The sequence below is a fragment of the Phodopus roborovskii genome, unplaced genomic scaffold, assembly GCF_943737965.1.
Source record: "Phodopus roborovskii unplaced genomic scaffold, PHOROB, whole genome shotgun sequence".
Taxonomy (NCBI): Eukaryota; Metazoa; Chordata; class Mammalia; order Rodentia; family Cricetidae; genus Phodopus; species Phodopus roborovskii.
The window spans coordinates 22,183,469-22,205,752 of NW_026126434.1; the positions used below are offsets into that span (position 1 = coordinate 22,183,469).

General features: G+C 44.5%; 1 protein-coding gene across 1 annotated transcript in view; it reads right to left on the reverse strand.

The window, feature by feature from the left end:
* The window catches only part of Dip2a (disco interacting protein 2 homolog A), a 72,792-nt gene that overhangs the window by 13,294 nt on the left and 37,214 nt on the right, over window positions 1–22,284 (reverse strand). Inside the window, exons 10-26 of the mRNA XM_051186939.1 lie at window positions 21,689–21,799; window positions 20,385–20,508; window positions 19,968–20,077; window positions 19,451–19,553; window positions 18,067–18,131; window positions 17,824–17,917; window positions 16,254–16,373; window positions 14,435–14,549; window positions 13,012–13,151; window positions 11,651–11,787; window positions 10,673–10,753; window positions 9,898–10,025; window positions 6,274–6,388; window positions 4,442–4,643; window positions 3,598–3,707; window positions 3,438–3,518; window positions 1,977–2,100 (exon numbers count right to left, since the gene is read on the reverse strand). Coding sequence (XP_051042896.1) covers window positions 1,977–2,100; window positions 3,438–3,518; window positions 3,598–3,707; window positions 4,442–4,643; window positions 6,274–6,388; window positions 9,898–10,025; window positions 10,673–10,753; window positions 11,651–11,787; window positions 13,012–13,151; window positions 14,435–14,549; window positions 16,254–16,373; window positions 17,824–17,917; window positions 18,067–18,131; window positions 19,451–19,553; window positions 19,968–20,077; window positions 20,385–20,508; window positions 21,689–21,799 — 1,960 coding nt within the window. The remainder of the gene's footprint in view (window positions 1–1,976; window positions 2,101–3,437; window positions 3,519–3,597; window positions 3,708–4,441; window positions 4,644–6,273; window positions 6,389–9,897; window positions 10,026–10,672; window positions 10,754–11,650; window positions 11,788–13,011; window positions 13,152–14,434; window positions 14,550–16,253; window positions 16,374–17,823; window positions 17,918–18,066; window positions 18,132–19,450; window positions 19,554–19,967; window positions 20,078–20,384; window positions 20,509–21,688; window positions 21,800–22,284) is intronic.

A 22,284-nucleotide genomic window follows, 5' to 3' on the forward strand; every position in this document is an offset into this window, starting at 1 on the left:
CGCAGGCAAGATTTCCTTCTGATACAGCCATGGTTAACTCCAAATGATAAGGATGGAATCTACAAACCTAGCACTGACAGTATGTACTGAAAGGAGGGTACCCCTAACCCTGGGAGGGGGGTCTCAGGAGGGGCCAGGAGGATGTGGGGCTGCAGGGGGTACATCAGGTGTTCACATACTGCAGCAGGAAGACCCTTGCCCTGTACAACAGCAGTAGACCTTTGGCCCATCAGAGCCAGGTGTTAGAAGGGCTGCACAAGCCTGCATACACAGGCTTAAAGTACAACCTTGGAGATAAACTGCTTGTAATGGAGGTTCCCCAGACACCACACTAAGAGGAGCCATTCCTTCAGATTCCTATGAAAACTTAACAGTCTATCTCATAACATATTAAAATGCACTAGCAAATGGTATTAATAGAAACCAGAATTAAAAAAAACAGACATGAATAGAAAGTTTAAAAATATATTTCAAGATAAAGATGCAGCTTACAGGAGCATAAGACCACAAAGCCTTAAGATAAAAGATGAGGATGGCATTTAGAACGTTGAGTGGGAAGGAGATAGGAGAAGAGGAAATGTCAGTTACTAAAGGCAGATAAAGACACACAGTTGGAAGGAGCACAAGCACTGAAGAGAAGCAAGGGATCAGAAAGCACGGTGGGAAGATGATGACTCAAGAAACTTCTCGAACTAAAAGGCACGGAAGACTCACAGTCAGAAAGACCTTGGACATGAAATTACTGAGCAAGAACTACCAACATTAACTCTGCGACATACCAGACTCTGAAGACAGGGGAAAGTACACATTTGCCACAAAGGCAAGCCCAGCAAGAGGTTTGCACCCACCAGAGAAATGGGTCTGTCGCAGGTGGAGGACAGCATTGCATTTATTATGCTAGGAACAATGGAGCAATGGTTGAAGACAGCAATGGCTATGAGGCTTCCTAAGGAATCCTCCAGGAGAGGAGTTTCAGAAAATAACTTCCCAGGTACTGAGACAGATGCGCTAAGGAGAACGCATATATGGCTAGTATAGTATTATAAACATGGGACGATGTGACGGTAGCAACCACTGTCTGAGAATAGCATCTGTCACCTGCTGCACCCTAATAGGAGGCTGAGACAGAGCACTTGCCCAGCTTGTTCAGGGTCCAGGCATCACTCTTCAGTACCATCAAAAAAGTGGGTGAAGGTTGAGTGAACACAAGCCAAGAAGTTCAGCTTGTTCTTTAAAACAATCAGCAAGGTGCCTGAGATACTATCATTTTGAGAATGCTGTATGTAATGAGGGACACATACACACAAAAAAGTATAATAGGATATTCCAATCTTACTAGGACCTAAAGCAGTGATTTTGAACCTGTGGGTCTTGACACTCTTGGGGGTTGAATGACCTTTGCACAGGGGTCACATATCAGACCTCCTGCAGGACAGAGTCATGTTTACATCATGATTAATAGCAGTAGCATAATTACAGTTATAAAGCAACAATGAAAATAATTTTATGGCTGGGGGCCACCACAACATGAGGGACTGTATTGAAGAGTAGCAGCATTAGGAAGGTTGAGAACCACTGTCCTAAACAATCAGGGGCTTTAGAGTGGGAAAGCGATCTTAGAGAAGAGGTTTAGGTAAACCCTATGGCTTGAACTTGACTTGGAAGGGACAGTATGAACCAGGAGCTCTCTAAGAAACACACGAAACTTCAAATTCTAGCTCTGCTCACAGCAACCAGCAGCAATGGCTGCCCCTCACACTCATCCCTTGTCCTGAGGAAGGGTGAAAGTCTAGCTCTACAGTAAGACTTATAGGGTAAGCCTGAGTACCTGCCAGCCACCCTGACAGCAAAAAAAGCTACCAAGGCTACTAGGGACAGGCATCCCACCCAGGGCTTGTGGCACTGGCATCTCAAGAGTAAGGAGGGTCTGAGCTCGGTTTCCAAAGGCTGGGAGAGGGTCTTGGGTGTGCATTTACCTGGGGGATAAACCAAAGCCACGTGGTCCCCAGCATCCAGTCGCCCCTTCTCCATCAGAGCAGCGGCCACTCTCTCAGCCCTTTTGTGCAGCTGGATACAGGTTGCAGTGCTGGTGACTGTGCCCTGGGGAAGAGTCAAGTTCATTGGTGTGCTGACATCCTCTGACCCAACCTGTGCGCATCCATCTGCACACTGGGCTCCTGTGGTCAGGAGTCAGACTATATCAATGCTAGGCAATGCTGGGGTCTGTGTTACAGATGCTTGTAGTGGAGGGCTGGGCATCTCTGAGTGGCCCAACCTGAGCCTAGAAGGGTAGATACTTTAGTCATACCTGACAATGCCCAAGACTGTAAAAATCCAGAATGCGCATGCCTGGGACCCATCTGAATCCTGAATCTTTTCTCTGAGACCTGTCTCACTGGCTTCCTCACTTGGAGCCTGCAGGACATTGCCCTGACCCCTGCTCAGAACCAGTGCTCCGACACTCACACTTCTCTCTATTGATCCCCACAGCTGCCTATATCTTTGTTGGCAATCACTGTCAGCGTGACTTAGAAATCAACTATCGGGATAGACACACCAGGAAGCGAGACAGCCTCTTACATAAGAAACTTGAGTTTTTAGCAGAGAAGATTTTTCTAGTGTGTAAACAGAGTGGGCATCAATAAACGTCTCTGAATGGCTTGAGCATGGTGGCACATTCCTGTGCATTCGCTTGAGGCTAAGAAAGGAAGATGGAGAGTTGAAGGCCAATCTGGCATATATACCAAGAGCTCTGTCAGATAAAATTAAATAAAAAAGTAAATCTCCGAATGAGCCAAGAGTACCAGGGTCTAACTTGCAATGAGCCAAGAGTACCAGGGTCTAACTTGCATTTTCCATGATAGTGGTACCTGCCCCTTGTGACAACAATTGACAACAATTGAGGTCTCTTAAAACGTGTTTGAGGTGGCTGGCAGGGGAGTCATACAATGCCTTCACAATGCTTGCTTCTGTATTCTTGCAATGTGAGGGTTACAGAGTCTCCTTCCAGGCATTCTGAGTATGGTTCAGGGCATTAATGGGTGTTCAGACCACATGGCACTGAGTATCTTAGCCACAAAGGAGAAGCAGTTGGGAGCAGCAAACAGTGTTTGTCATTTCAAAGATCTAAGCAAATGGACCAAGTCTGAATGCATCGATTTTACCACATAAACATTTCCTTTTAGCTCATAAACCCAAATGTTTACACAGATACAGTTCCTAATAAGAAAGTGGAGCTGATGAGAATTTTCCAGATAAATACAAAAATCAATGGAAAGACTTTGTGTCGGCTGCACAAAGTGCAGGTCTCTACAGAAAAGAAACAAACAGAGAGAGCAATGCCACATCAGGGACCAAAATCTAATAGCATTCTATTGTCCCAACAAAAATAAGGAGGACTTGGAAATGACAAGCTTGAAAGACAGTCCTGCACTTACCTTGGCATTCAGCAGCAAGAACAGTGGATGGTCAGGAGTGGTATGAGCTCGCCACTGCAGGACATCCGCCAGGAACAAGAACTGCACACAGAGAGGATGGTGTGGCATCTGCAGCAGAATCTTGGATGCCACATACTCCCCACCAGCAGCTGCCCAGTACCTTCCGAGCCTGGTCGCTGTCCTCCAGGTGGGCCAGCTCTCTCCCAGAGGCCTGAGCAATCCTTTTCCCAGCAACCAGGTTCCCAACAATCATCGAGGCTGGTCCAACTTCTACAAACAGATTCCAGATGACAAGCTGGGACCTTCTAAACCATAACTGTTGTGATGCTATTTATTTATTAACACATCTTATTTCAAAACATACCTGCATTTGGCACTTAACTCTTTTCTTAAACTGTAAATATTCAGATCACTCTTAAAATACAAACTATGTCATGTAACATAGTTCTTGGGTTACCAAACTATTAATGTTTTATTGCTTTACTATAGTTTATGTATAAGTCAGAATTCTTGAAGTGTGATAGTGATATTTTATGTGTTCAATAGTCAATAAAAGAAACTTAGCTTTTCCTATTTATATAACCAAAGCAATGACAAACTGAATATAATAGTTACACTGGTCTTTACACTTAGTTTATGTTAAATCAGATACAGAAAACTGGCCCTTGAGAAACTTCTATTCCAGCAATTTAATGGCCATCAGAGGCTCTTTGGATACCAGAACCCATGTCTGCTTATAGATATCATTTCTACCTCCAAGGAGTCATCCATGAATTTATCATTAAAACTGGTTCCTAACAGGCAGATAGAAACCAACAGGCAGGTGTACCAGTAATATCCCCTTTTGTGAACTAAGAGCTGGTGCATACATGCTGATCCTTAACCCCAGGCCCAGAGAGGAGGGGACTTACTATTGCAAGATCCAGTGCAGCCATGCCCCTAGCCAGGACTGCAGTCAACATCAATTTTAAGGCCAGATGATCTTGTTATTAAGTACAACTAACCTGGCTGCTTCTGGCGAGGCTTGGGAAGGTTGGTGACACACGTGTGAGGGCACATCAACACGTTACACGGGTGTAGCATTCCTTCTAGAAAGCGCTGTTTGGTTTCAGAGATGTGAATTCCTCCAAGAGGAGCCTTGGGCAAGGTGTTGGCAGGAACCAGGGCCAAACAGTACACACCCACCTGGTGGATGCTGTCGATTGCCTGGAAGGCAAGAACTCTGCTGAGCACATGCCGCCAGCCCACTGTTAGAGCTGGAAGGGGATGCCACACAGCACAGAAAACTGAAGTGCGGGAGGCCCAGGAGGTGGAGCGATCTCTGAAACAGCTCCCTAAGCAAAGAGAGTGTGCCTATTTCTACCACGAGACACATACATGCAGACACATAAACTGTCAATAAATGCTTCTATTGAAAACACAAATCTCAGCAGCCACAAAAGCATGGTGAGGCCTCTAGGTGGCAAGAGGTAAACCAAAAATGACAGAAGTGACACATCCTGAACTTGAAATTATGTTTATATTTCAAATATAACCAACTTGGGCATAAAAGGCAATCCCTAATACCTGAAAGTAAAAAGAATTTAGCTAGCAGCACAGTTCAGGGGCTCAATTTACAGTGGCTTTAAACAGACTTGATAGCTGGTCCACAGGGAGACATGCTCAAAGGAAGAGAACTGCAAAACCATGTGAGCTGTTCCCAGCTCAACTGTCTGGGTCAGCACAGAAACCACACTTGGGAGACACCAGGGCCCAGTGCCCAGAAGTCACTGAGGGTTACTGCCTAGCTGTTGGCCATTACACTGACAGGAGGACAGAGACTTTGGCTTAAGAGAAAATGTATGGAATTGAGTTTGAAGAACTCTCAGCATAAATCCAGAATACAGAGAATCTTACAAACAAGCTGACAGATACTATTTTCTATTCTGTCTTCTGAAAAGGGCCCAGGGTGATGACTAAGCAATAACTAGTGATGACTGAGTGATAACTAGTAAGGCCAAGTTTACAGACAGTGGCCTCCAACATCCCACTTAAGACTGCACAAGACAGGTACTCTTGTGTCTGACCTATCTGTTCCTATTATGGCCCCAGAGACCTCAGGCTGTGTCAAGAGGCAGCATTGACCCCTGAATGATAACAGTCATAGCTACAACCCTTTGAAACAGACATTTAAAACCACTGGTTCATGATGAAACAAACAAGTCAACTCAGGGTCACCCCCACAGCATTCATTCATCTGAAATCCATTCACCATCCTTCCTTCCTGTATGTTCTAGTTCGTGATGAAGCAGGAAGGATGAAAAAGTCACAGTGTGACAACCACAAAATCAATAGATCACAAGCACAGGACATAAGAGTGCCAACAAAGGGGCACCCGGGCTCCCTGAGCCACCTTCAGTGGAGTCTCGTCAGAAAACTGGCCTATGCCAATACAGTCTCCAGACCCACTGAACATGGGCCACAGACACAGACAAGACGTGACTGGAAAACCATGGTCAAGCCGGACAGAGGAAATGCCACTCCATAACCTGCTTTCCTCAAAATCGCCACAAAAATGACAGGGGCATCTACAGACTAGAAAGACCTTGTCCCTGCCAATGTTGTGACTGTGTCAAACCGGATAATTGCTAGATAGATGAGGAAATTTGAACTGTTAATTTTAAGAGGTGTTAACAGTTTTTATGCAGGTACACAGGAAGCAGAGTGATGCAAATGTAGTTACTTTGTTTCTACTTGACAAATCTGAAACACTCTTTAACAAAACAATGCGATCCCTTTTTAACTGTCATTTTAAGTCTCCTTGTGGCGAGAACAGTGACCATTGCAGCATGCCCACCTGCAGCACACGGCTCATCCACTGGAAACTGTCTTCCTCTGAAGCATCAGGCCGCTGTTCAGCCACCAAGACAATCCTGTCGTCGTGTAGCACAGTCACAGAGAACACAGCGATCCTGAGGGAGGACAAAGGCAAAGTTGGCTACACAGAAGTGCGGTGTTCTCTCGCAATTAGGGCAACATGAAAACGGCAAAGTTCTGGGTAGTGAACACATTACTTATTGTAAATGCACAGAGTGACCTCGTTCTAACCTCGAGTATTTAGCTAAAACAGTTTCTCAGCAATAACAGTTTCACAAAATGAGAAGACTGTAGTACTAAGCACACATTTTAAATTTTCTCTTTTTTGTATTTATGTTTTTGTTTTAACATCCTGACTGCAGCTTCCCCTCCCTCCTCTCCTTCCAGTCCTGGTCACCTTCCCTCCTCCAGTCCACTCCTCTGTTTCTCTTCAAAAAGGGCAGGTCTCCCACAGATATATCAACTGCCACGGCGTATCAAGCTGCAGGGAGACTAGGTACCTGCTCTCCTATTAAGACTGGACTAGGATGCATACATCTCACTGTGAAGGGGGAGACTTCTTAATTCTAATGTTAATATAATATTTCCTTGTGAATAACTCTTTTAAAAGTTTTACTTTGTAAACAAAAGATCAAATACTCCAATAATGAGTTAATATTAATTGTGACTGATTTAATTGGATTTGTTCTACTACCTAACTTTACAGATTTCAACAAGTGCTCTTCTATGTAATTTTTTTGTTTTGTTTTGTTTTTGGGGGGGGTAAGGACTAAAGAAATGGTCAGAGGTTAAAAGTACTAGCTGCTCTTCCAGAAGACCTAGATTTAGTTCCAAGCATCTACATGGTAGCTAGTGATCTGTAACTCCAAGTCCCAAGGAATCAGATGCCCTTTTCTGGACTCTGTGGGCACCAGGCACACATATGGTACATAGGCATGCATGTACATAAAAATAAATAAATTTAAAAATACGTTGTCTATGTTTTCCTACATCATGTGCATCTGGCAGCACTTGTGTGGTCAGAGGAAAACTCTCAGGAATCAGTTCTCATTGCCCACCATGTAGGTTCCAGGGTGTGTGTGTGTGTGTGTGTGAGAGAGCACGCCTGAGCCTTTTCCTTGTTTGTGTATGGATCTGCCTGTGTGTGTAGCACCTTTCGCACTGTTTTGGACTAGCAAGGCTATCTCTATCTTTTCTCATCGAAGTTAAGAAGTTGGGTTTTCCCACAAAACCCCTTAATACTGGAATATCTACCACTCTAATTCTGTGTCATCACAGATATATGTTTTCTTTTCTTCTCCTTTAGCTAGTATGATCACAAATTCTATAACATAGCATATACAAACCACTAACACATTATTTTATTCAGCAAGCTTTTCTCACTGTTGTTTTCCTGTCATGCTCCTTGTAGTATTCCTAAACTTACTTCCCTAATACATTACATTTCCCAGCATGGAATTTATTGTGACAAAACTTCCAAAATCCCTATGTCCAAAATCCCTATGCCTGAAAGTTCACAAGTTAAGGGACAATATAGATAGGTACTGTGCTGTTTAGTTTTTTTTGTCAACTTGTTACAGGCTAGGGTTATCTGGGAAGAGGGAACTTTAAATGAGAAAATGTCTACCAGATTGGCTTGAAGGGGAGTCTGTTGAACAATTTCTTGATTAATGATTGGTGTGAGAAGGTCCAGGCCACTGTGGGTGGCACCATCCCTATGCATGTTGCCCTGGGTTATAGGAAAGCAAGCTGAGCAAGACATGGCCAGCAAGCCCGTAAGCAGCGTTCCTCTGTGCTCTCTGCTTCAGTCCCTGCCTCCAGGTCCTGTCCCTGAGCTCTTGCCCTGACTTTACACTGGGACAAACTGTAAGGTGTAAGATGAAAGAAACCATTTGCTCCCCAACGTTGTCTTTGGTCATGGCGTTTATCTCGGCAAACTAGGGCAGGCATAAAATTTAGGTTAGAACTTGAAAACATCCATGCTCCGCCATCTTAGCAGATCAGTTCCAGGGTGACTAGAAGTCTGTCACATTCTGTTTGGCATCCCCAGAGCTTACTAAGTAAGAACAGCTGGCCCGGCAGTCTAGAGTGTGCCAGCTTCCTGAATCTGCAGACAGCTCTTCAGCACACCTGCCTCCTGAGCTGCTAACTGGATTCCTTCCTCTCCCCCATCCCTTCTCCTAGTTCCTTTCAGCTTTCTGCTTCGTTATTCTGGAGTAGATCCTTAACCTGACTTTCGACATTATTCATAACATCCATTCGCTGAGACACCTATATTCCTCAGGTCCCAGGAAGGGACAGGCAGGCGACCCTGTCTGCAGAACAAATTCACCCTGCATCAGTGAGTCACTTGGGCTGGCCTGACCTTATGAAGGCATTCACCCAGGTACAGTAGAATGTGAAGAAGCAGTCTCCCCAATTCATTCAAAGGCAGGGAGCATATACCCCTAACAAGTACCCACCATGGACGTCTCTATCTACAGCATGTGAGCTTCTGATTTAAGGGGCAAATCACTGGTGAGGTATTTGTGCCCCAGGCTACTACCACCATTTGCCCACCTGGTATATCTCCCTATGTATTTCTTTAGTGCATGTTCAAAGGTAGGGCCTGGCCTGGCTCACAAGTACACTAACTGAAGAATAAAACTTTGGCTGGCCAGACCAAAAGAAAAGAGCTTCCTCCAGGGCAAAGAACTCAGGAGGTAAGACGAGCTGGGCAAAATCCCTCCTCAGTCCATTCCCTGCTATTCCACAGGCCCAGAGGTACAGTCATCTGCTCAATAAACACAGAAAAAAAAACTGAGGACACTTATTCTAGGAGCAATAGATATGTTGTGTCTCCCAAGACCTTATTAGAAAAAGAATCTGCCTTCAGTAGTTCACAGGGTGGCACTGTCCTTTCAATTAACATTTATGAGACAAGAGGAAGCTAGCAACCCCTCACTTCTCAGCAGCTAGTATCGCTTTGCCCTTTTACCCAATCGTGTGTTTGGACCTTACTCTCTTTTTGGAAAAAACAAACAAACAAACAAAACCTTTTGCTGTTTTTTAAGACAGGGTTTCTTTGTGTAGGTATGGCTGTCTTAGAACTCACTCTGTAGACCAGGCTGGCCTCCAACTCACAGGTCCACCTGCCTGTGCACCACCACCACCCAGATTCTTTTTTCTGGAACTTTAAATAATTAACTTGTTTGTGTTATATGGATGATTTGCCTACATATATGTCTATGTACCATGTGTGTACCAGGTGCCTGAGGAGGCCAGTATTGGGTATTAGATACCCTGGAACTGGAGTTACACCTTCCTAGTGGGTACTGGAACCGAACACATGTCCTCTAGAAGAGCTCTTAACCTCTGACCCACCACTCTAGCCCTAGACTTTATTCTCTTAAGGAACTGAACAAACTCTGGAAAATGAAGACATTTACCTCTGCTAGCACTAATGCAAACACTTTTCTCTTTCTTTGGGTAGCTTTTCTGATAAACATAAATTTTTAAATTTTGCAAATTCAGGTTTCCTGGCTTTTCTTTACTACACAGACTTCCAAGATTGTTAAGTATAGAAGAGATCTGAAACCCAGGTGTAGGGTCTACAGTGCATCACCTGCCTCTGTAGACAAACTTCATGGGCTCCACAGCCAGGGCAGTAGCTACAATGTCATCTGCATTATGTCTGCGTACTCCTACAACCATCAGCCCGTCCAGCTTGCCCACGACGAAGACCAGGTTATCCTGAGAAAAGGGTGTGGTCAGGCCTCATGAGAAGGATTTGATAGGACAAAGAATCCAGCCCCTCATACAGGGTCTAAAAAGGGACTGTACTTCAGTGCTCAGTCAGGTGGAAGAGACTACGTGGGTTAAGGGTGACACTGGAGGGTGGGGAAAGGGTGTCTAGGCAAAGGAGCTACAAAGTTGTGGGTGAGCAGGTGAAGGCCTCTGAGACTGCAACAAGGCAAGACTCCTGGTGTGTTGTGTGGCCTGTGAGCTAGCTGGAGCTACAGACACGGCCACATTATGCTGCTGATACTGAGCAGTCCTCAAATGCAGAATCCCCTGAGGGAGCACTCCCCTCCCTGAGCTGTGTTTCTGGGAAAGGATAAATAAAATCATCTGAGAAAAGGTGGGCCAAGGTGCTACAGGATGTATTTGTTTTAACATATTTCAAACATCAAAACTAGAAAAGAATGATAAAAATGAAAACTTTTGCGGCTGGATAAGCGCTACATGCAGGTAAGGGACAGGAATGGGTGGTCAGCCTGAATGACCAAGGCTGTACAGAGAAACAAGGGCACCAGGGACGAGACGACATTTGCAATGAAGTGTCCCTTTTCCCCACCGACACTCTCTGCTGATGGACGGGTACAGGGGGTCACACTTACAGGCCCAATGAACCCCAGAAGGCCTGTCCTGGTGAAAGGCCGCTCAGACACAGGGACTCCATCTGCAGTGACCGGGACAGTCTGTCAGGACAGGGAAGAGGACATCAGGCAGCAGACAACTCAGTGACTACTAGAAAGATAAGGTGGGCAGGCAGTAGAACTCAACAACGTCCAGACCAAGAGTAGGTGCACACCTTCAAAATCCTTCAAAATGTCTCTTGGTGATAAAGCTGGGGGCGGGGGTTACAGGGTTTTAAAGACAAAACCCACAATTGCATCAGAGCTCGAGGGGGGGAGGCATCAGTAAGGGAGAGCCAGAGTGACCTGGTAGCAGCTGTCTTCTTGAAGAGCTCAGCAATATTTTCCAAACACTACACAGGACTATTTTTTATTTATATTTCCTCTTAGTTATTTTGATTTTGTAGCTTGCACAAACATTAATTGTTTTGGTTAACACATTTGGATCACAGTCTGGGTCATGGACAGTTCCAAAAGCATTGCCAAGGTAGATGTGGCTATTGGGGGGGGGGGGTGGAAGGCTGAGAACTGCCTAAGCAGTTGTTCTAACTCTGTAGAGTTAGAACAAGATGGTACTACTTACTACCTTACTCATTTCATAGTCATTTCAAATAGCACAAACCTGGCCATTCACAGCCCATTTTCTCATCTTGACTGCTCTACTGAGTAGATACATCACCTAAGCAGGACCCGAACAACCCTCATGTATTTGTATGCTTAGTTCCTGGCAGCACCTGTCCTTTCAAGACTTATGAATAACAAGGATCATAATGTGAACCCTGTTGAGGTCCTATTAATATCTTCTTGATGGCCAAAGCCATCTAGGCCTACGAAACACATGAATAAATTGCTCTGGGTCCCAGCAGCGTCTAATAGGCCTCCACTCCACCCTGTAACTTTGTGCCCATCAACACTCATGGGATTTGATTTCAAGATAAAGATCAGGAAAAAGATACAAACCTCAAATGTGTTCTTTGTGATTCCAAGCAGTCCATAATATGCTGTCCCAGTTGCAACAGAATTGACACAGATTTCTCCGATTTCATCAGTTTTACAAAGATAAGGGACACCATCTACCTTCACAACACATGCACTAGCTAAATAGAGAAAACAATTCAAAATCATTAAGGTATATTTAAACAGATCATTCCCAAAGGTTTACTTGCTTATATATTTGGGTTTATTATTATTATTATTATTATTATTATTATTATTATTATTATTATATTATTATTATTTGTTTTGCTGTTTTTGAGACAGGGTCTCAATATGTAGCTCTTGCTGGCCCAGAACTCTCTAAGTAGAGCAGGCTGCCTGCAACTCACAAAGACCCTCTGCCTCTCAAGAGATGGGATAAAAGGTACATACCACCATGCCTGGCATTGTTGCTATACTTAAAGTTACAGAAACAAGACATTGTATGTGCAGCAAATTCTTATAAGGAGTGTTATGGCATGGATAGTACCAATTAAATACTCATTATAAGCAGTGTGAGGACTAGGGCTATAACTCAGTAGTTGAGTGCTTGCCTAGAATGTAAATGTCCTGAGTCCACTGCCAGCATTAAACAGACACAGACACACAGACACAGAAAGACAAACAGACACGCACGCATGCACGCGCGCGCGCGCGCGCACACACACACACACACACACGAAGGGTGGGGGAGTCAGAGGTGATTAAAAAGTAAACCACATCTATGTAATGTGCTCTTGACCAACAGAATCTCATTTTCCCAAGCCCAAGGAGATGAGTATTTGTTTTCCAGGTATGTACAGAAGAGAGATTAAAAGTCACAGAATAGCACAAATTACAACACATCCAGCTGATACTGTATAAGGACTAATGCTATGAGCAGGATCCCTGCTTCCAAGTGTCACTGAGGGCTTGTGAGCCGGGCTCTGGCCCTATTCCTCAGTGATGCTTTTGTTTCTTTGAGAGGGTATCTTAACACCCCCTTCTCACTGCCCTGCCTCAAACTAGCAGGAAGACCAATTTTTGCAGGAGGAAGGTGCAGATGCACCTGGTTTGGTTTCTTGTTTTTGTTTTGAACCTGTAGACATTTCTGGAGGTTTCTACACCTCCTGTCACCACAAGTGCATGCTACAACTTACTCAGGTGACCTCATCATCCAAGCATTTTACAGCACCAGCTTTTCTGAGGCACCGCTTTAGAGACTGCAGGGCATTAAATATCTTCAAAAGGTATGAGGCTGAAGGAGTGCCTGGTACACAGTGAACACTCTAACGTACCTGGTGCACTTGTGTCTCGCTGTTGTGTAAGTCAGTGCAGGGTGTAGATGCCCTCTGGTTGTTTCTTACCTCCAGGCATCACCTGGCCAACATCCTGAACGGTGAGGACTGACAGCTTCTCCTCGGTGTCAACTCTGATCACACCGTAGCTCAGGCCATTCATCGACAGGACAGCTTTTCTTGGAGGAGGTCCTCCCAGGTCTGGGGGCCTAGAGAACAAGAGCACCGGCATGCCTGTTGACAAGAGCTGGGGAAGATGGCACTGAGGGCCAGCCTTCATTACTAAAGCATCTGCTCTGTGTAAGGACTTGTCAGGACAGTGTTCTAAAACTCACATACCTCTCTGCAGCATGGCCTCTTCTCACTAGAGGTAAGTCCATGCTACAGGCCATGCAAGTGACACTATGTGACTTCTGAGACAGGTCATCAGAGGTGACTCAATTTCTATCTGGTTATCTTGTGACCTTCACATGGAGCCCTAGGATAGCCAGGAGGGAAGACTAGCTAGTCGAGGCCACTATGTTGCAATGGGCTATGATACTGTGCCTGTGTGGAGCTAGCTTAGCCCCCATCATACCTACAAAAGCTCCTCTGCACAGAAGTTGGCCTGACGGAGCCCTTCCCAAGACATGACTCATTTAGTTTGTGAAAAATGAATGTTGCTTTTAATGCTATTCTTAAAATACAGTTATTTAAAATTTACATATTTGTAAGCACATACTACCTTTAAATTATGAACACAATGAATACATGACCAGAGTTGAGGTAATTCTATTGCAATGTGTTGAGGGTAGAAAGTTAACAAAGATGTCCTCAGCTGTAAGCATGTGACCTGAAGTCCCATAAAACTGTGCTCAAGGGTAGCAATAACAGGTGATTCATGATCGTGGAAGAAAAGTGCCTTTGAGCCTAGTAGTGATCTGGGAGCAACACGGTGTGTGCAGTAAACACAGGAAGGAACCTGAGGCCCAGATACTAGGATGGGAATGGGAGGCTTTCCGGGCAACCTCAACCCCCCTACTCCAAGTTGTAAGATGTGACACAAGGGAAATATCTATGGAAGCAGCTTGGGCCTTCACCTTCAGAGGTTAGGAAGGCTGGATGCTTCTCTTGGCAAGTTAAAGGTCCTCTGCAGTGGACCTCCACAGCTAGAAGAACCTCTCTCAGAATAAGAGACTGTTGTTCAGTTAGAACTTTTACATGTGACCCGGCATGAAATGGCAAGATCTTGATGTGGGAAGAAGTGTAAGGAAAATGACATTGAGAGAATCCAGTGTACTCCAGGAACCCACTACCAACTCGCAGCACGGATCTAGACTGGTAAGGGGCATGGAACTGCAGGCTGCACCTCTGCTATCCAAGGGAGACTGGAACGCTGATGGCAAGTCCTTCTACAGGACTCCCAATGGTTATAAAGCGATGACAACCCTGGGGCCTTAGGCAAATCTGTCTCAGATGTGAGTTCACAAGAGACAGCATGCAATCTAGTTACCTCCGGATGGCTACTGTTAGTGCTTCGGGAGAACTGGCACAGGGACAGATGACCTCCGGCCTCAGACCTCTGGACTGGAAGACGTTGAGGAAGGCATCACAGGAAGATATTGACCCTGTGTAAAGCAATGGAAGGGTGGAATGTGAGAGGTAACTGGAGGGCCAGAGAGGCAAGAGCACAGGTCTACAAGGCAGCATGCTGGCCTGGCAGCCTGGAGTTCTGCCTCCACGAGCCTGTTTTCACAAGACCACTGCTACAGTTCGGCAAAGCAATACCTTTTAAGGCAGGAGTGATCATCGTAAAACGCACAAGATCATTTCCAACTCGCCATCAGGAGTCTGGAAGTCTCTGAGAGGAGACTTGTTTGCAGTGTTGTGTTTGTTACCGAGGTCCCACCCCTTTGACCTTTCCTGGACTAGTGGTTGGAACTGCTCTCCTGTACTTCCAGTTCAGGATCAGCATGAAGCCTGAAGAGTAACTGAGGAGCATCTGTAGCCCAGCAGGGCCAGGCCTAGCACCAGATGACCCATAGCATAGTAAGTTCAGCTCCTAGCGGTAGCCTTAGAGATGTGTGATCTACACACTTCCCTAAGGATGCCCTGCCTCTCCCTGTATCCTCTCCTTTGGGAAGATGCCTGTTGTTCAGGGGTGGCAGGCCTTAAAAGTGGAGGTCAGAGATGTGAAAACTTGGCAACAAGGAGGCTCTGCCTGCTCTGAACTCCAACAACTACAGCCATGGTGACCCTTAGGTTTCATTATAAACCTCTCCCCACAAGGGTACATATAAAGGAAGGGGTTATCTACAGGGACACCCAGCTTCATTTCTTCGGGGAGAGAGATGTCTCCAAAAAAAAAGAAGACAACAGATTGCTCCATGTTACCAAGACTGGATACAGCATTACAGCAGACCAACACATGAGCTGCACACCTATGAAGGGAAGCTAGCTCTGTGGCATCTGGAGGACCATAGATAGAATAAGGAGACAAGACAAAGCTATTAGGGCTAACATTTATCCCCAGAACAAAAATACTGGAGGGAGTGATGTAATCAGATGACCTCTGACTACAGCTGAGTGCATGAACAGAGAGCTAGGGCAGCTGGGGTCTTGAGCAGGCATGAGTAGCCATGGATATGGGAAGGAGATGCCTTGCTTGACACAGATGTGAACCAAGAGAATGAGAGGCTTTTAGGGGTGCCTACTCTCTTCTTCTGAAAGATGGGGTACACAGTGGAATGAGGGTAACAGATTAGTGCTGCAAAAGAAACCCCTTGCTCAACAAGTATCACTTGAAGCTCCCCTAGGGGACACCTGACCTGGGCCTGAGTCAGTCCTGGGCCTAAGAAGCTCACTCAGCTACTACAAAAGCAGCTATGTCCAGACTGTTGTTATACACAGGAAAGTCCTTGGTGCTTAGACAGCAGCCATGAGGCATTTCTCTAGGAAGACTTGGGGTGCCCAGTGACACATGGAGGAAGAACAGTTGGGTTCCTATGAAGGAAGTTGGGATTAAGAGTCTAATAAGTGGAAGCCTAACACTAAAGGGCAGGAGGCTTGGGAGGACCATAGCAAATCCGGGACCCTATTTATAGCATAATCCAGTGATCTCTTAAAATATGATGGGTCTCATTAAAGGTTTTGTCAACTGTATTAAAATTGTTCATAAATTTAGTGTCTTAACAAATACACATGAGACCCACCAATGAATGAATCATCAAGAGACAGCATGTCACAGAACATTATAGGACACTTTTGCTTCATTATAGGACACTTATCAAAGCAGTGATAATGCTTTCACTTTGGTCACACAGTCTACTCACATGGGTTAGCGCCATCAGCCACAACCAACATGCGCAGAGAGCTCAGACAGACATCCCTCTGACCTCGTTGTGCCAAGAGAGACCAGTGCATATCTCGGGACTTCACCAGAGCAGCTTGGGCTACAAAGAGAAGGGAATACAGATGTCTCTGAGTCACAAGGTCAGAAACCCTCAACACTCCAAAATACTGTCGCTACCTGGAAAATAGGACACTGGAAGATGTCCTCTGGTAAGATAAAAGCATGTAGAAACTCACAGATTAGTAGTTATGGGTTAATAATTAAGAAAGAGCTAGCCAATAAGGGGCCCTAGCAATCAGTCAAACATTTTATACTTAATATTAAGTCTTTGTGTGTTTATTTGGGGGCTAATCAGCTGTGGGACCAGGTAGAACAGAAAATCCAGCTGCAAAATGGATTTCCATTTCCCTTCAGAAAAAAGCAAGCCTCCCAGGAGTATCAACCAAACATGACATGACAAGTTCAAGAATAGGCAATACCCTCATATCAAGGCTGGATGATGCAACTCAATACAGGAGGAAAGGGTTAGCAGAAGAGTCAGAAACAAACCCCACTCCCATGGACCACCAAGCTACACAATCATAACATATGTAGAGGACCTAGGTCAGACCCACACAGGCTCCCTGATTGTTACTTCAGTCTCTATGAGCCCCTATGAGTCCTACTTAGTAGATTCTGTAGGCTGAGTTCTTGTGGTGTCCTTGGCCCCTCTGACTTCTACAATCTTTCCTCCCTCTCTTCCATAGAATTCCCCGAGCTCCACCTAATGTTTGCCTGTGGGTCTCTGCAAATGCTCCTATTGACTGCTGGTTGGAACCTCTCTGGTGACGACTATACTAGCCTCTGATGAATCAGGACTGAATCAGCCTCAATGAGCATGCAGAGACTAGTGAATCCCACTCCCTTCAACCAGGCTTTGTCTTCCTCTAATAGGATGCAAGGCATTTTGTAATAGGAACACCATCTTGGAGATATGCCTGCAAAGAATATATTGTCATGGGCACTGGCTGGGATAGCAGGTCAGAGTCTTGGGAGCTGCTGAGGTCTACTGGACAGGGACAAAGGGTGTGGAGCTGTGCCAGTCCCCAATCAGCAGGAATTCCTGTTTGTGCTGGGAGACACCACTGGAAGGTGAGAACAGGGCCGAGGCCTCACAGGTGGCCTTCCTCATCCAGTCCATCCTGCCTGTCACAGACTGCATCGTTTGAAAAACAGCCTTGTTACTGGAGGCTTCAAAAGCTCCAACTACAAATTAAATCCATCTCAGATAATATGACTAGGAATGCTGCTGTTATTGTGAAGGAAACTTCAAAAGAATAAACTTATGAGTTCCCAGTCTTCTAGTGATGAACCCAGCTACTCCACTGCAAGTAGCTGTCTAGGCCGTGAGCAGATGGACACCAGGATGGCCTACAGAGATACCCAAGACAGCTCCCCTGTCTACACTTGCAGTTCTATGTGTTGCCTTCCTGTTTTCTTAATTTCTAAAGATCAGCTCAGAGAGAATTCTTTAATGAAAGGTGAGGCGAGGAATGGCAGTTTTCTGCTACCTTTATAGGAACACACTTTCTGAATCCAGGAGAGTGGGTTGACCTTCATTAGTGCGTATGGGATGCTGACGACATGCATCCTATTCATGACACTCTGCAAAAAAGAAATGGATCAGCTCAGGGGAAGGCAGGATTAATCTATGCCAGGACAAGCAAACCAAACCTGACAAACTACCATATCAGTATTCCACGGGTTGGGCTCATCTCTTGTTCCCACCCCAGTCACTAGCAAACAACACTCACTGTTAAGACTCCATGCCACAAACCAGCATCCCTTTTGAAGTCCAGCACATTCGTTAATGTTTCAGCTGAAAGCGGACACAGAAAGTTAAACTGATGAACAGCACTTTTAAGTTCTGCACACTTCTAAAGCCATCCTGAGATGAGTACATAACCAGCACATGAGAGCTTAAGGAAACAGACACGGAACTTCCAAACACCATGCACCAATTAACACCCAGCTAAACTATCTGTTCAGATGGCCGGAAACACACAGTTCTGAACTGGAGAAGAGAACCATGCCAATCTTCAATTCAAAAGCACAAGGAGAAGCTATGGAAAGGCCATTGCATGATCCCACCATTTTTGAGTGGCTGCCTCTCAGGGTCAAGAGGCAGGATGACAAACTGCCATGGACACTCTTATTTCTCAGCTTCCTTTACAGTGTCCCCAGTTCTCGCACCAACAGCCTATAGTCTTGCATTTTACTTGCACAAAGCAGTGACATGCATGCCAGAAATACTGTCGCACTATAAATGGCAATCTCCCTGTCTTTGTTAGTTGAAGAGTCAAATTAAAGGGGGCATGAATGAAATGATTAGCACTAATCTAAAGAATTCATAGGACTTAGTTTTATAGCTCTTTTAAAAGTCATTAAAGTCCTTGACATCCTTCCCCCAATCCTCACAAAGTCTTTATAATTATATCATCAAGAAAACCCTTGGGATTAAACATTCATATTCTATGTATTTAAATATGCCATTCAATTTTACTTTCTAGTTTCACTCAATTCCAGTTTTGTAATGTAAGAAAACTACCATGAGTCCAATTTTAGTTTTTAAAGTAATGTATTTCATATTGGTCCCCTAAATATATGCAATTATTATCTATTAATATAAAATAATATTAATTTAAAATGCTAACAGTAAATTGGAGGCTGCTTCTACATTAACAAAGATAATCTAAGATCATAAAAATTATACTTAAGCATTTACATGCATGATTGCTCAAATCACAAACACATTCACTAAAAATGAAAACATTAGCAGGAAAGGATGTTCCAGGATGAACATATTTCACTTTTTCTAATGCAGAATGCACTGTCCTTTAGTGCATCAACAATTATCCAGCTCGTTATGCATAAATGAATCACTGGTGTACAAATGTACATAAACATAAAATCAGTGTTTAGTATGACTTTATTGAAACTGTCCTAAGTGGGACAGCCTGGATCCTGCATAAGCCAAGACCTTCTCCCAAGGACACCAGCAGAAGCTGCACCCCTTGCCCAGTGTAGCTGCATTAAAAGTTAATGTGCCATGCACAGTAACAGAGTCTGGGGTGAGACCAGGTATGTCCAATGTCTATGCAGGCAGCAAGAGCTGCAATCCTGAATGTATGACCTTACCTTCCATGTACCCGCACGCCTGGGTCAGCGCCTGGCACTGTGCCAGCATAGATGAATGGGATACGGTGACCCCTACCGTGCTGCCTTCTTTGCTGGTTTTATACTGCAAAATTTCAAGGAAGAAAAACAGTGATATATATCTCTGTAACCACACCAGACAGAGGAGGCTGAGGAACCTTAAGAAGTAGTAACTGGGGTTGTCTCTCCCTTATTACCACCCAAAGCCTCTTCTAGTCTAGCTCTTAAGGGACCTGAAACAGTGCTAGGGGACAACAGTGCACACAGCTGTATCATACCTGCATCCTACGAAGGGCAATTAGGGATTAATTAGGTCAGAGTGAAACCTAAAATGACCCAAGTAAGGTTCTATGGGACACTTTATATATCTGGGGTAGAGGCAAAATAAGAACACTTATTAGTCTAAAGATTATTAAGTAGTTGTTTTTTTTTTAAATATATAAAAACCAGGCCCAAGCCAAAAGGGATGTATCTGTGCACCCAATGAGCATGTCCTTACTTCAATATAGGCAGTCCCAGACCCTGTGTCCTGAGCCAGAGGATACCAGTCTTTGGGAGGCTTGGTCAGATGTTTCCCATCAATTACCAGCCAGGCCAGGGGGGGCCAACCTATGAGAGCAAACAGGATAAGAGTGAAGGGTGTTCAGAAGGCTTTGCTCCACACCAGTGGAACCTGGGTCCAGCATGCAGTCACCAGCCCCAGGGGCTGTGGGGTCAAATTTTATTTTCATTTCCTTAAACAGATAAGCATAGAGCATAACAGCTGAAGGTACTGAATCAGACAAGAGCCTTGAAAGTATCATTTTCCTCAAGCCCACCAGGCTCTGCGGGATTAGTTCTGCACAGCACACCTCAAAGGCAAAGCCAAGTACCAGAGTAGCCAGAGCACAGACTTCCTGAGACCTGGGAGCCTCACCTTTGAAAGTCGCCACTTCTCCTGTTGGTGCCTTGGGCAGGCCCTTCTGGCAAGCATCCGTGGTCAGGGCCAGGGTCACCCCACAGCTGCCCAGGAGAAAGCCAACCTGCTGGCTGCCTGCGTCCTGCAGAAGACAGAGCAATGGCGGCAGAGGTGGAGTTGCTTGGGCAGGAGCAAGAGCCACAGTCCGACCACAGGATCTCAGGCTCTGATCCTCTCATCCTTCATAGAACTTACAAAATAACCCAGCCTTCCTATTGGCACCTTGTTCTATTTTCATGAAAATAAGACAATCAGTTTGAAATTTAGGAGGCTTTGTTTGTTTGTTTGTTTTATTTACAGTGAAATATAAAGGTCTGGATAGTGGACTGATTTCCTAAGGTTTATTATAAATGAAACTTGAAAAAATTTTAATTAACCCTAAACACAACAGCAGTTTATACTGAATCATGTTGGACCTTACAAATGACTCTAGAGGTCTGCCCTTGTCATAGTCGTCTCTCTCTACACACACACACACACACTCACACACACACACAAAACCAAAAAAACAAAACAAAACAAAAAAAAACCAAAAAACCCTTTCCCTGCACTACAATCTTTTGTTATGCATGTCTCTTAGCAATTTCCATCAATTCCTTCAAGCTTAATAAATCCTTAAGTTCTCCCCCCCCCCCAAGAATCATTGTATTCAAATGCATGGTCATCAACTAGACCCCTGAAGATATACTGGTGTTATTTATGCATTTTATGTTTAGGATTCTTGAGCGTTTGTTATTCATAATGTTGACAAGTGCATGAACACAGAAATAAGTGGATAGAAAAGCCTGACTGTCTATAACACATGACTATTCTGCTCAGTATTTTTAAAAATCAGACTACTGATATGCCTATCTGAAATGATTCAGCCATCTAGAGCAATGGAGTCCCTCCATTAACATCTTACAAATGAAAAACTGCCTGCCATGTAAGCAAACAAGAAATGCATGAAGTCTGTCCTGTCTATCTGACAATATAATTAATTTAATGAATAAAACCCCCAGAAAAGCTTGTTGAGTCACAACTTCTGTTCACTGGAGGACAAAACATTCATTTCTTTCAGGAGATTCAGACAGATGAAATGACAGCTCTGCCCCACCAGAGTGCAGCTGTGTCTGCTCTCTAAGGTGCTGGGAGGCCTGTTAGATCCTTGCCTCCCCCAAGCACCTGCTTAAGCCAACAGCCAAGGGTGAAGAGGAAGCCAGTCTCACTGTGCCTACAGGGAACTGCAGGGGAGTGTCCTGGGCCTGACCCACATCTGTTACCTTTCTTGTCAGCGGTACTTCTATAGGCACAGGAACCAGCTCCGCCAGGAGACACCCATAAAAGGCAACCATGAACATTACAGGGTCACTATTGGGAAATACAAGTGCCACCTACAAGAGGAAAACAGCAGAGACTGTGAGAATTCAGGGATACATTGAGATAACCTGTCTCAAAAAAATTTAATGTTGGAATTCATTCTTATCCTTCAAATTTCCTTATTCATATAACTTTGAATAAAGTTATAGATGGCAGCCTTTACTACACATGGGAACAAAATAGTTTAGAGTTGTAGGCTAAGGCCTTCCAATGCATGCAGACTGACAGCCAGATTTAATACCCATCCATACTGACTGTCACTGTCAATGAACAGCCCCATCATCAGGTTTGGTGGCAAGTGCCTTAACCTACTAAGCCATCTTGCTACCCCAATTTTCATATTTTGAAACACTTATTTCCTTGCATTTCTATTTTTAAAAAATATTTAGGCATCTAATTTATTTCCTATAATCATATGAATATTTATTTGGGTTCAACATAATCCCAACCATCAGTAAAAAAATACTATCTGGTCAAATCCATAGCAGTTTATGCAATA